The 14,169-nt window shown below is 38.6% G+C and overlaps 1 protein-coding gene across 3 annotated transcripts in view; it reads left to right on the top strand.

The window, feature by feature from the left end:
• The window catches only part of SDK1 (sidekick cell adhesion molecule 1), an 885,268-nt gene that overhangs the window by 338,303 nt on the left and 532,796 nt on the right, over positions 1-14,169 (top strand). For all 3 annotated transcript variants that reach the window (XM_072753253.1, XM_072753252.1, XM_072753254.1), the window contains exon 2: positions 8,304-8,463. In XM_072753253.1, coding sequence (XP_072609354.1) covers positions 8,304-8,463 — 160 coding nt within the window. The remainder of the gene's footprint in view (positions 1-8,303; positions 8,464-14,169) is intronic.

Here is a 14,169-nt window from a genome sequence, read left to right as displayed (position 1 = left end):
CCTCTCTGTAGCTGCCACCACACACGAGTATTTCTCTTTGAGGAGGCTTTATGTCGTGTAACTTTGCTAAAATCAATAGGCCTTATCTATTGGTACTTTGATATCCTTAAAAAGTTCCTTTCCCATATAATTTTCTTGGTCTAAAGTTAAATCTTCACTGTTTAGATATCTTTTGAGTCCCACTTTTGATGTCAATACACATGTGGCATAAATTCACTGTAAATATCTAAGCAGGGCAATGTATATCACCTCTGAATTTCTTTTCTTGGGCTTTTCAGCCTTTTTATTTAATCTGAGTTGGACTTTTAGGATTATTTGAAAGAAATACTGTACCATGTTCGAGGAAAATGTTGGTTATTTCTGATAGCTCTTCTCTCATTTTGGTTGGTCATACTTTTTCACTACAAACCATAGAAATGACAATTTAGTGCAATTCTACTTTGAAATAAAATATTGGAAAGCTAGAAGCTTTCAGTTTGGAGAAATAGGAAAATTGCTTGTATCCCCCACTGCCTCTTATTATTATTAATTTATATGCTGAAATATATTAGCACAGTGCAGGATCAAACGAGTATATAAACACAACCATTTATGTTCCTACCATAAGCTTCACTGTATATTAATCTCACTGAAAGCTTGAATGGTTTCTTAGGGGAAAATATTGGAAGGGTAGGTTTACCCCATGAGTTCCCTTAAATATGCTGTTAATTCGCATTAATTTTAGAGAGAACAGAGATAACCCGTTTGACGTCCCCCGGACTGAATGCATCATCATGCTGTTTGCAGTACTGTTTAATGGAAACCTGAGGGCTCCTCCTGCTTTCTGGTTCTCACATGCACAGATCCAGATGCCAAGAGAAGACTACAGACACACTACTCAGAGAAAAGCCCATACTTCCTAGTCAAACTTTTGAGTCCTAAATGATGACTTTATAGTGAGACCTGGGAATCTGTACTGTGACCTTTGTCCTGCTTTTTCCTTTCTGACTTTGATGCCCTCCAGAAGATAGTGGGACAGAGCCCCAGCAGAGGAGTGAGGTGTATTTGCTTATGTGGTATGGTATGCTCAGGGATCCTGGCCCCTGTCTTCCCCAGGTCAGTCTTAGACCAAGCTTAGCAGTCACTGCCACCCCACACCAGGCCATCCCTCACCCTCAGAGGCCTCCCCAGGGCTGCAAGAATGCTCCTGCAGCACTGCTCACCTTCACAACCAGGCACAAACACATACACAGGCTTGGACAAGGTTACTTCCTAATTGAGGTGGAGGAGTGCAGTAATCTAAAAATATTCTCATTTATCATTAAGGATGGGACAGTTCTCTAACAGGCCTTCCAATGCCCATGAAAGCCTCTGTGCAGCTGAAGCAGCACTGACAGATATACCCGAGCCCTTACATTTCTGTGAGGTCTTGGAGTCTCATCCTCTGTGAAGCTTGAGTCAGGCTCCTCCAGGCTCTTTGGGCACTGGCGCCCCTTCAGCCGCTTCCTCTGCTGACTTGTAGACACTTCAGCCATGAGAGGTCCGTGGCTGTGAACTCATCAAGGGCCCTCTCAGGCAATGGCTCCATGCTTCTGCCCTCTTGCCTCCTGATACTGCTCTTGGCTTGTTGGCCAGGATCTCACTTCCTGGACTTTCGCTCCTGAGGGTGGGGACCAGCTGTGTCCCAGTGCTGAGAAACCAGGAGACAGTGAATGCTTGAGAAAGAGAGAAGGGACTTTGTAACCACAGAGCAGGAGCAACCATGTGCTTCTGCCTGTGCCTCTTCTGTGCTGTGCTCTGTGGACATTGGGAGGGTGGTAAGGGTCTCCTGTCTCTGAAGTGCAGAATGGCAACTTGGCTTCCAGTGAAACTTGCAGTCCCACCCCATCAGACGTGCTCTAGAGTATAAATGTGGAAAACACGCTATGTTTGTAGTCATCATGTTAGGTTTTTATTATGCTTTAAAAATACATGTATATATATACACACACACACACACACACATATTCAGTTACAACTACCTTTTGCTCTGAGATTTCTCGTACTCATTTATTTTATAAGGCAATAGTAGAAATATATAAAGTGACATACAGAGAGGTTGGCTGATAGTTTTTAGACCCACAGAATATAATGATACACCCTACTCTATTTGAAAGTCTTTCACTGGTAAGTATTTATAAATATTTCTGATAAGCTAGGAGAATGAAGCCTGAGAATTAGCTCTGATGATAGAGCTGCCTCCTCCTTCATTTCACCTGTAGCTACCAAGGGCTTCTGTAGGTGGTCCCAGAAAGCACAGCTTGAATAAGCTTGTCCTAAAGCATGTGGAGGACTTGGTCTAAAGGGTATTATATTAAAGGATCATCTCACATCATTGAAGGGCAACCTTTCCATATTTGCATATTTAATTCTAGTAGAGCATACCTGGTCATATTTACATTTTTACCTCAGAAATACACTTGAAATGTACAATTGTTGCCTTTAAAAAGATTAATATTACTATTACGAAAAAGCACAACACACTGTGAGATTGAACTCCCAGCTTCAGTAGGTGTACATAATGACCTGCCAGCAGCTGGGATTTGAATGACTATATTTACCAGTAAAGGATCTTCTACCTGTATTTTTCAGAATAGGTGTTCACAAATGATACATTATGCCCTGTGCTTTTGTTTCTCACTGGGATTTGAAAAATAAAACTTTCTGTTAGTTGTAAATTCATAAGCTTGGGGCATGAAAATGTTTGAATTTGATATAAAAGAAGTTTTGAAAGGAAGATTAGTGGTTTAAACCAAAAGATTAGCCGCCTTGGGAAATTCAGCTGTCGAAAAAGCCGAGTTCAGTAATAAAAGGTCCTGCTCCAGCTGATTGCTCCATTCACGCTGTGATTTCTAATCTTTCCCGCTGGACCCTTGCCTGATTGACACTGCTGATTACCAACGCCTAATAGCACTCATCCTCACTTTACCAGAATGTGTGGGGTTCAGCTGCCTTAGAACCCCTTTACCTGTGGTGCATGTGGCTCCTCTGCTATGTGGAAGTTTTTATTTCTCGTATTCATTATCACTTTAAGTGGAGGAGAAATGCGAGGTCCCAGAACTGATCACCATTATGCTGGCTTATGTCTCTTGTTGGCAGAGTCACAGCAGATCTTGAAGTTGGACTTGGCAAGTAGTAGTTGATTTCTATCTGTTCTCCCATGAGAGAGTTTATGACAGTAGATCCATGGTTTTCCATTGTGGAGCAGATAATTAAAGCCCATGGCAAGCTCCCCCTTCTTCATGGTAGGAAAACCTGGAGCCATAGGACGTGATTCTGTTTCAGAGCTTCTTATCCCCTGGCTTCCCACGGAAGTAAATGATCTTTACTGTGGCACACGGGTTGTGGTCCCTTTGTAGATGAGCAGAAGATTATCTCCACATTCGACAGGTAAAGTTAAATCCATTTACATTATGTCAGAACCTTAACAGTCCATTTAGGGAAGTGACTTCTACATCATAAAATGGTGATGTTATCTTGAGAGAACATTACATCCATTCATCTCCTTTGAATGGCTCTTAAATCTGTGTTATCCAGACTGATGAGACTCTCTTGTTCATAAATGATTTATTTTCTATTTAAAAATATGTGAAAATGGAACTATCAGGGTTTTTCATGGTAGTGCATTCTAGGGTCTTACAGGATTCATTGTAAGGACACAGAAGCATACTTAATATCTACTCATTTTTCCCAAGGAAAGGTAAAACTGTTAGTCACTACTTAGGAAAACACACACACACACACACACACGCACACACACACACACCCCTACTTCAGTGAGCACCAGGTAGACCATTAACTCTTCTCCAGGTCAGAGTTCAATGATCTTATTCCAGAGGTAACTCCATCATTTTTGTTTTTATGGATATTTGCAGACTGTTCTCTGTTCCATTTAAGGTATATAAAGATCACATGCTTTTGTATGGGTCTGTGTAGACCTAAATACCAACCCTTCTATGTCTTTTTCTGTCACCAAAGCTTTTGTGCTCTGTTACCTTTATGCTCTCTTAATTTCATCACCTGCATGTATTTCAGTGGTAAATAGTGCTAGGCTCAGAGAGATAACCCTGTTGTTCTGCACACTGGCTAATCTTTATTACAGTACTCGTATAATGATTGTAGCTTACACACTTAATTAAGATCCTAGAACACTGACACATATTTGCCTCCCTTCCCTCTATCATAAATGTTAGTGTCTGTGCTAACCACACTTTTGTGATCATTTGGATCACAAGATATTTCCTTGCCAACTACTCTTTATGAAGATTTCTTTTCCTGCTAGATCAGAGTATGCAGCATAATTTGTAAAGTATAGGCATGTTTAGTAAAGTATGAATTCTAGGAAAAACTGAATTATAGTATCATTTACAGTTAAAACAGTTGTATAATATATTAAATTGATGATGCTCTGTCAAGTATATAACCAGATTCACATTTTTGAATGTCTATTTTGAAGCTTTTTTATTTCAAAAGATGTATTTTTTATGCCTCATTGTAGGATGTTAGAGCCATATGAAGTGACCATTCTCTCTCCATTGTTAAGGATAGTGCAAACGGCTGGGCATGAATACAGCTCAGTCAACCCCAAGGAGTCAAAGCTACAGTCCTCACAGTTCAGCCTTATAAGGCCATGAGAGTGGCCAGTTTCAACTGATGCATGTAGCAAAGAGGGACATTGGACACTCTGTCACTGCTGGCAGTCAGCAGCACCGTCAGAGCAGGTGGTGTGCAGCAGCACCCTGGCTTGGTGGGAGGATCCACTGCCCTCCTAGTCTTTCAGTCACAGTCCCTGACACTTTGCCATCTCTGTTCCTGCATCAGAACTGGACAGTAGACCTCTTACAGCACAGCAACTGTGACTTATTCCCAGCACTAATAACAGAATCAGTGTGTGTGTACTGAACAGAAGATCCTGCAAGTCAGAAAGCTAAGAATCGTTACTGACATCTCTCTCCCTCAGTCCCATATTCAGTCCATCACTCATTTTTTTTGACACCTAAATATTATTTGAAAGCCACCCATTTCTCTCCATCTCTAGCCACCCATTTGTCTCCATCTCTATCCACCACCACAACCACTGCTATTGTCTTGGCCCAAACCACAGTCACCTTTGAGAGTATTTGCCTGGATCACCACAGTAACCCTAACTGGTCTGATTACTGCTCTGGCTCCTCTTAATTCCTTTTCCGTAGTGCAGCCAGATGAGCTTTTAACAGCATAGTCCCTTCACAGGCTGTCTGCTGTCCTTCTATGATAATAGCTCATCACCATTATCATCATAACACTGGCACTACTCTGACCAAGGCCAATGAGTAGGGTGGCTGTATAATTTATCATTCGTACAGGCCGCTTTTGAATGTGAAGTGGTGCCATTGAAAATCACACAGGAATGACATGGAAACAAGGATGTTTGTTTGCCTTGCCTGCAACCCCATGTAAGGCCTAGACCTTGTTCAGTCTGCCTCCATTCACTCTGTCTTCTCTGTGCCTACAGAATTGCTTTTCATTCTTTTGTACTTCTCAGGGTTACTTACCATGTTCACTACCACCTCAGGGCCTTTGCATATGGTATACTTGAGTTTTTGGGCCCTACTGATGTTTTAGCTTCTGCATGACATCTTAGTAGGATAAATATTTTTATATAGGCTCTTATCCCAAATGAAATTTAACATTTAATTATTTGAATGAACACTAGTAAGAGATTGGTAATATTATCAGTATAATAGTAATAAAATACAGTGATGAGAACAATAGCAAAATAAACTCTATACAGTTGGCCCTTGAACAACATGGGTTTGAACTAGGTAGATCCACTTATATGTGGGTTTTTGTATCACAAATAAGTGTATTTTCTCTTCCATATGATTTTCTTAACATCTCTTTTCTCTAGCTTATTTTATTGTAAGACTACAGTATATAATACATATAACATACAAAATGTGTTAATCGACTGTTTATAATTACTGGTAAGGCTTCCAGTCAGTAGTAAGCAATTAGTAGTTAAGTATCGGGGGAGTCAAAAGTTCTATTTGGATTTTGACTGTGTGAGGGATTTGTGCCATTAACCTCTGTGTTGTTCAAGGGTCAACTATTTAAATTCTATATATTGTGGCATCTGCATTGCTCAGTAGGTTGAGCATCTGACTCTTGATTTCAGTTTGGATCATGATCTCGGGGTCATATGATCGAGCTCAGCATTGAGGTCCATATTCAGCATGGAGTCTCCCTCTGCGCCTTCTCCCAAAGCACATGCACATGTGCTCTCTCTCAAATCTTAAGAAAAAAATAAATTCTAAATATTAAGTACAAAGGAAACCAGCTATATGCACTACAGTGTAATGTAAAAATACAGTCTCAATTTTAGCACTGTTAATATGTTCTTTGATGCTTAATTTGTTAAAAATACAGTAATTTAAGAGCCAGTTTAGTAATTCCACAAATTTATCCAAAATTTGAAGTTAAGATATGGGTTCTTGAGAAGATTTCCTTAATGATAAACTCATGACGTTTAGAATTGTAATATATAGAAATTAGGGATTCTGGAGCAGATATCTGAGTTTTATTTTGAAATTCTTAAATGTTTTTTAGATTATCTGAGTTTTAAATGATGATTTCACCACTCACTATCTGGGTGGCCTTGAGCAAGTTACTTAGTTATGTGGGGTCTCCCTGTACACATCTGTAAAAGGAATATAATAATGGCATCTGTCTCATAGGGTGTTTGTGAAAATTAAATAAGGTAGTGCATACAAAGCACTTAGTTTCTAGCGCATAGTAAATACTCAGTGAATACTAGCAACTGCTGTTATCTATGCTGTTATTCTGTTTATTCAGCAAATATTAATTCAGTGTCTACTTTGCCTATGGCATTGTTCTAGGTGCTAGGATTCAGAAGTGGTCAAGAATAAGGCATAGAGTGCATTGATGTAATCCACAAGCACTCGAATTTCGAGATCTTATAAGTGCCATGACTGAAACAAATGTCATGGTTTTAAAAAAAAATGTCATGGTTTGTTGGGGCATGTTGGTGGGGAGAGATTTTTGTCAGATGAAAGGATGAGAACGAGTCAGCTCACACAGAACTGAGGGTGCATGGGGGCTGGGAAGGAGCACACAGAAGGCTCCATGTAGGAAAGGGCTCAGCCTGATTTCAAACTTAGAGTGTGACCAGAGTGTTTATGTAGGAGTAGAGAGGGTTCAGGGGCCTGAGAGAGGAGTAGATGAGGCAGTTGTGCCAGGGGATCGTATTTGAAAAGTGGGAAGTCGTAACTCTGTTTATTATAGTGCAGAGTCATGTAGAAAATTAGTAATGGTGCCCAAACTACAAGCTAAGTGCCCCAGGTTCATGTTTATATATTTTTAATTATTGAAGTCTATGTACAGAAATTGCACAAATCTTACATAGAATAATTTCTGTGAATTTTTACTAAGTGCCCCATATAATCACATCAAAAAATAGGTCTTAGCCTGCTCACCATAAGCCACCTTGTTACACCCTTACACCGTTCCTATCCCCCAGAGGTAACATTTATCCTAACTTCTAACACCACAGATAGGTTTTGCCTGGATTTTAACTGATGAACTTTTGGATGGAAGCATATGCTATAAACGTCTTTCTGTCTGGCTTCTTTCATTCCACATATGTCTGATATTTATCTTTGAGGGCGTGTGTGGCAATAGTTGTTACATTCCCATTGCTGTGTAGGATTTTGTTGTTTAAATACACATAGGTTTCCAGTTTTATAGCCCACCAGAAAGCCCTAAAGAGACAGGATATGTGTGTGTGAGAGAGAGTGAGATGGAAGCTAGCTGGTGATTCCTGTCATTTATGTATGCATGTTAGTCTTGCTTATCCTAATTATTTTTTTTTAACCAGGTGAAGATTATATGAAGAAATTTCCTTTAGAGCCTACATATAGACTGTTGGCTATTACTTTGAAAATATAATGCCTAATTAAAACCAGGGCTTGCATAACCAGAAATTGCCCAGTATGCCCCTTTGTTAAACAGGTATTAATCATAAATGGAAATAACTTGGATAAACTTGTCAAATGTTTTCAAATGGTGCTGATTATTGAGCTCTTGGCTTTCTGAAATATCATCTAGGGTATTACATGCTTCTAAGGGGTCAGGGATTATTGGCTACTTAATTGGGTTAAGTAGCCATCATTTATGCTTTTTAAAATTAGATCTGTTTAAATAAGTGATTGACTAATTGGATGAATGGTGTTTTCATGTGCACTTCATTCACTTTTCTTTCTTTCTTTCTTTTTTTAATATTTCAGATGATGTTGTGCCATATTTTAAAACGGAGCCAGGCTTACCCCAGATTCACCTGGAAGGCAACCGCCTTGTTCTTACTTGCCTTGCAGAAGGGAGTTGGCCTTTGGAGTTTAAGTGGATGCACAATGACAGTGAGCTCACCACCTATACCAGCGAATATAAGTAATTGATTGCTTGAAAATAAGATTCTATTTCAGGTTGATGTGTTTAGAATATTTGCCTTATGGGCCACAATAGCACAAAGGGTGAAAACATTTGATTGAATTTCTAATGCATTTGGATTAAAAGAATAGAATTAATTAGAATGTGATTTAATATTCTGATCTACATTGTATTTACACCTAGGAAGTCTATCATTAAATTTGTAAAAGGAAGCCCGTTAGTGAAATTACTAGACTAAAAAAAGCTATAGTTACAGAGGAATGCAAATAATAGCTTTAGCATGATAAATTTGCTGTCTTATGGCAACAGCCCTGCCCACCAGTATTGTTCGTATTTAACAAGCATGAATGTTTAAACAGGGATCTTTAAATCAGTAGCTTTTGGAGCTCTGAGCAGTCAACAGAAAATTTACCTTGCTAACTTTTAGAGTCAGGGATGGGAGAAGATGGAGCTGGGAGGAGGGGAGAAAGAGGAGAGCCTCTCATTCCAGCCCCCCAAAAAGCTGTATACGAACTCCTGCATGTGCTAGGTGTGGGGTGCAGGAGTAAGCATGGTGCTGGGGACAAAGAACAAGCTCTGAGGTGAGGGGAGGCCGAGGTGAGGTCACACCTGAGGTGTGGCTTCTCCCAGGACCAGAAGCACCAGCTTGCAAAGCCCCCTGTCTCCCTGCAGTGCTCAGATCTTTCTGGTTTGAATCTATTAGCTTCCATTTCTGTATGAGGATTATTATAACAGATGCTGTAGGTCTAAGTAGGACAGAGAATTAGTGACTGCTTAAAAAGTCCAAGAGGTCCCCAAGTCAGCAATGTCATGCTCTTACTGAATTGAAATAAAAGAATTGGCTGGCAGTCAATTTAAATAGAGTAATGGGCTGGCTTCTCAACATGGGGCATTAGCCCATCACTCACCTTGAAAGTCAGAAGTTAGGAGTGTCCCACTGGCTTTTAGAAGAGCACATGACTCTTAATCTCAGGGTTGTCAGTTCAAGCCCTATGTCGGATGTAGAGATTACTTAAATAAGTAAACCATAATTTTTTTTAAGTCAGAGGTTATATGATGGTCCATGAACGACATCCAGCCTGTCCAGAATGTGGTATGTGTGCATAGATTTAAAAAATAAGTTGAAAATTTATACAGATACATACACAGAATATATTTAATTGCTTTCTAGCATTTAACAATTGTAAGATTCCATATAAATCTGGTCCCTCTTGACTAGTCAGAAATAAATTCCATATAAATCTGGTCCCTCTTGACTAGCCATGGCAATGCTGCCCCACAGAGAAGCAGGCACTGGCCTGTGCTACTGTTTAGGAAGGGCACAGCCTCTTTGTTTCTTAGCACTCTGGTCCCCATACCACATAAAGACACAGTTGCTATGCTCAGGTCCCTTATCCATCTGCTCTTTGTAGACACTAGAATTTGTGACCTCCTCTTTATTAGGCCTATACTGTAAGAGTGTCTGCTGTTGTGGAAGTAATTTATCATAATAGTTAAGAGCATATTGACATCAATAGACCCAGGTTTGAATCCAGCTGACTACCAATTAGTGTCAGTAATGTGATCTCAGGCAAGCCACCAATATCTGTAAAATGGGCATGGTCATACCTCATTTGTGGTGTTGTAAGCATTAAAAGGCTCTACTGATAAAACAGTATTATTTCCTGACCCACGCAATCTAATAAATCCTAGTGGACATTATATATTATTATAATGAGGTGTTAGAGGACTTGGTTTTGTAGGAGGGGCCTAAGAAAGAAAAAAACAAAAAGCAAGTTTAGAAATGAGAACACATGTGAGTAATGGGCTCTAACAGCAGGTGCCTTGAATTTAGATATTTCCGTTTGACTTCTGTGTTTGACTTTGGACAAGCGACCTAACCAGTTTGATCTTGCTTTTCTCATTGTAAAATGGGTGTAATAAAACCCACCTCAAAGGATTCTCATAAAAATGAAATGACATAATGTTTTGTATGTCCCAGGATGAAAGGAATGAGATTTCAGAAGGCTCCAGGTTGTTCTTCCCTATAAAAAGTAGGGAAGTGAGTGATCCACAACAATGGTCTTCAAAGTGGGGAACATGGGCATGGATAATGAAAAAGAATTTGTTTTCTAGATGTTCAGTTTCCAAATATGTGTTTTCTGAGATTGAGCTAAGAACATGTCTCTGTGTAGGCACCTATGGTTCTCTTTTCCCACCCTCTTTCTATTCTTTTTCCTAGTTCACAGAAGGAAGGCTCACTCTCCCTGTCTTTGTCTTCCTATGGAACTGCATCTCAAGGTTGCAGGACAAGTCCATAGTTCAGGATATTTGGATTGAACAAAATGTTAGGCTCTTTTAAACAACCCCAGAAGAACTATTTGCCTTTCACATAGTCCATTTAGGGGAAAGGAAGACACTGGAAATGGGATATTTTGACCAATTTTGCATTTTTAAAAATTCGGATATGTTGCATAGGTGGGCAACAAGAGCTATACCAATTTTTTGTTAACAACCCCACCTTTCTCATTATCCAGCTGTTATTAAAGAATATGTTGTGCCTTAAGGAACATGTAATAAGAACAAAGCAAAGAGCATGTGCAAGATAGATCCATGGCAGGCAGAGTCACCTTGTTTTATTTAGGTGGCAAACTCACAGTGGTGCACTGGGGGTTTTCCATTTACACAGAGTAGATGTAGAATATTCAGGATTTGTTAGAAAAAAAATGAAGTTGAGAAATATTCTTTTATGAAGCCTGGTCTGTCTGTATTTCACCCTCTGAAATGAGAAGAGCCTGGTAAGGCCTTAGTTGCAGATCTTAGGGAGGAGGAGGTAAAAAGTGCTGTTTACTTTCAGCAGATCAGTGTTCTATCTTGATGTAGAAGGAACATGCAGGAGAGGAAAGTTAGGGCTTCGTATTTTCTCCAACATTTATTCAAAAGTAACTTTCATCAATTTTTGCAAAAAAGATTATTTGATAGTCTAAATCATATCCATTTTATTACTTTCCTGTGTTTTGCTTGCTGCTATGCTTCAGCCTCTTCTCCCCTTGTTTATTTACTTCTTCCATGTACTCATTAGATTTAAATGAACATTTAAATGATCACAAAAATGTGGTCAATACCTTCCTTTGTTGTTAATTTCTATCCATTTCTGTTTATTCTAATGGTAAATAATTCCCATTCAATGAAATGTAATTGAAAAGAAATAGCCACTTTCCTGTCATTAAGAGTCACATTTTCTTTCTAAATTTTTAAATAATTATATTACAAAATTAACACATTTATGTTGTTTTGATTGTGTAATAATTGCAATGAACATATATATAATACAGAATTTTTTTAAGCACCTAGAATCTTTTGATCAAAGGACATCCTTTTTAAGTTGCCAATTATATGTGTATTTTTACTTCAGAGAAGTATGATGGATAATCAATAAGTATCTTCCAGGCAAAGAAATATGTTACATTAGAATAAAATTTCTATGGGGTAAATAGATTTACGGCTCAAGTTCAAAGAGTAAAAAGGAACAATATGAAGGTTCTATTAAAGAGTTCATTAATAAAAAATGGATAATGTGGATTTCAAACTTATTTAGATTCTGTTAGATACATGTAAAACAAGTGTAACAGTTTTATATTAAAATGCTAAATCAGGGACGCCTTGGGTAGCTCAGTGGTTGAGCATCTGCCTTTGGCTCAGGGCGTGATCCCAGGATCTGGGATCACGTCCCACATCGGGCTCCCTGCATGGAGCCTGCTTCTCCCTCTGCCTGTGTCTCTACTTCTCTGTGTGTCTCTCATGAATAAATAAATAAAATCTTAAAATAAAAATAAAAATAAAAAATTAAATGCTAAACCAGGGGTGCCCTGGTGGCTCAGTGGCTGACTCTTGGTTTTGGCTCAGGTCATGACCTCAGGGTCCTGGAATCCAGTCCCATTTGGGGCTCCATGTCCAGTGGGAAGTCTGCTTGTAGATTGTTTCCTCTCTCCCCCTTGCCCAGCTCTCTTTCTTAAATAAATAAATAAATGAACAAATCTTAAAAATGCTATAGCAGACACCATGCCATTATTACATATGCAACTATTTAGATTTATGATAAAACCATTTTGGTGCCCACTTTAAAATATGGAAGGAGATGGAGCTTTTTATGCATTGCTCTTTGCACTAGCAGATTTACCTGTTAATTTAGCACACTCTGGATAATTCGCAGGAAGATAAAGCATTGTGGGTCATTGAAGTAAGATTGCAGGGGTGTTTCATATAGGGACCATTAAAATGAGATAGATGCTTCATTCTCATTTCACTAGAAACTTAGAAGAAATGGGTTATTCTAAAGCAAGAATGGTTTGGGTAGATGTGATAAATTATATACTTTTCACTGAGGGCTTCAGACACTGAGATGGGTTATCAGGGATCCATTGTATTTTGTCATCATTTTTTTTTAGATATAAAACCTGTCCAAAAATCTCATGCTATTTTTTCAAATTACTCTTTCATCTACTTCCTTCCAATAAGCACCTTTAGCTATCATATGTTAACCTTCATGAGACCATTCTCAGTCTCAAATTGAAAAACATGGCTACTTTATGAAAATGGTAGCTGTTTTCTCTCTGAAATTGAGTCTCTCTTCTTCCACCCCCACTTTGGTATCAGTAGAAAATACTAATCCTATAAAGGGCACATAATATAACCTCAGCTTTCCCAGCTTTGATCAAAAATAGCATTTCCTTTGCTGCATATGTTGCAAACTGCACAATGAATACCAGCGATTTTCAGATGTTTTTCATATTGATGCTAGTATTCACATTTAGGCACAGGTGACTGTATTGGCAAAATTGTAGTAGTTCAGCAATTAAACCAAGCTTATATAGCTGTTGTGGGGAGATTTGTCTCTTTTTTTTTTTAACCCCCCAGAAAATGTTCCTCAATTATTTTCTACTTTGAAATAAATATATATGTATGTATATGTGTGTGTGTATGTGTGTGTGTGTGTATATATATATATATGTGTGTATATATATATGAATAGATATGTATGCTCATAATTTCTTAGTGGTAGGCATGATATTCATTATTCTAATGGGAAAAATAATTGGATACTGTGAACTGCTAAAAATCTTACCATCTCCTTATATGGCCTATCTCTGTGGTTCAATTTATGTGACAGTATTAACAATAGAAGTTTGAAAGATGATTATTCTTTTTTTATTTCAATAAGAAAATAGAAATGGTTAATTAAGCATGAAGTAATTTTTCTTATGTTTTATAAAAAGATGAGAAAATTCATAATATTAATGAAAATGATCAAATACTTGGGAATAACCTCTATAAGAACCTACATGAATTAGAAAACCTCACTAAGAGATATAAAAGAGAATCCTAGATAGGAAATCTAAACAACCACAATACCAGGCAAAGTATATGAAACAGTTGTGTTCAAGATACTGGATATTAGCCAGCCAAAGGTGGTGATGCCAGAGAAACAGAAAATCAGTGGGCCCTCTGATTTCCCCAGCTTTAATGCTGTGCAAGAATTTCTAGGTGATGGCCCAGACACGGGGGTGCACAAGTGTCTGGAGGACTCCTGAGTTGAAGAGATTGGAGAATCTAGAGAGATCAAGGCAGAATACCAGAGAGAGAGAGAACTAGAGATGTGCAGAGGTTCTATGTTGAGTATTAGGCAGGATATTCATCAGCACATTCACATGAGGAGATTCCCCAAGC

Source organism: Vulpes vulpes, chromosome 3, assembly GCF_048418805.1.
Source record: "Vulpes vulpes isolate BD-2025 chromosome 3, VulVul3, whole genome shotgun sequence".
Lineage (NCBI taxonomy): Eukaryota > Metazoa > Chordata > Mammalia > Carnivora > Canidae > Vulpes > Vulpes vulpes.
Note: the sequence above shows the minus strand (reverse complement) of the source record. Positions and strands in the feature narration are given on the sequence as shown.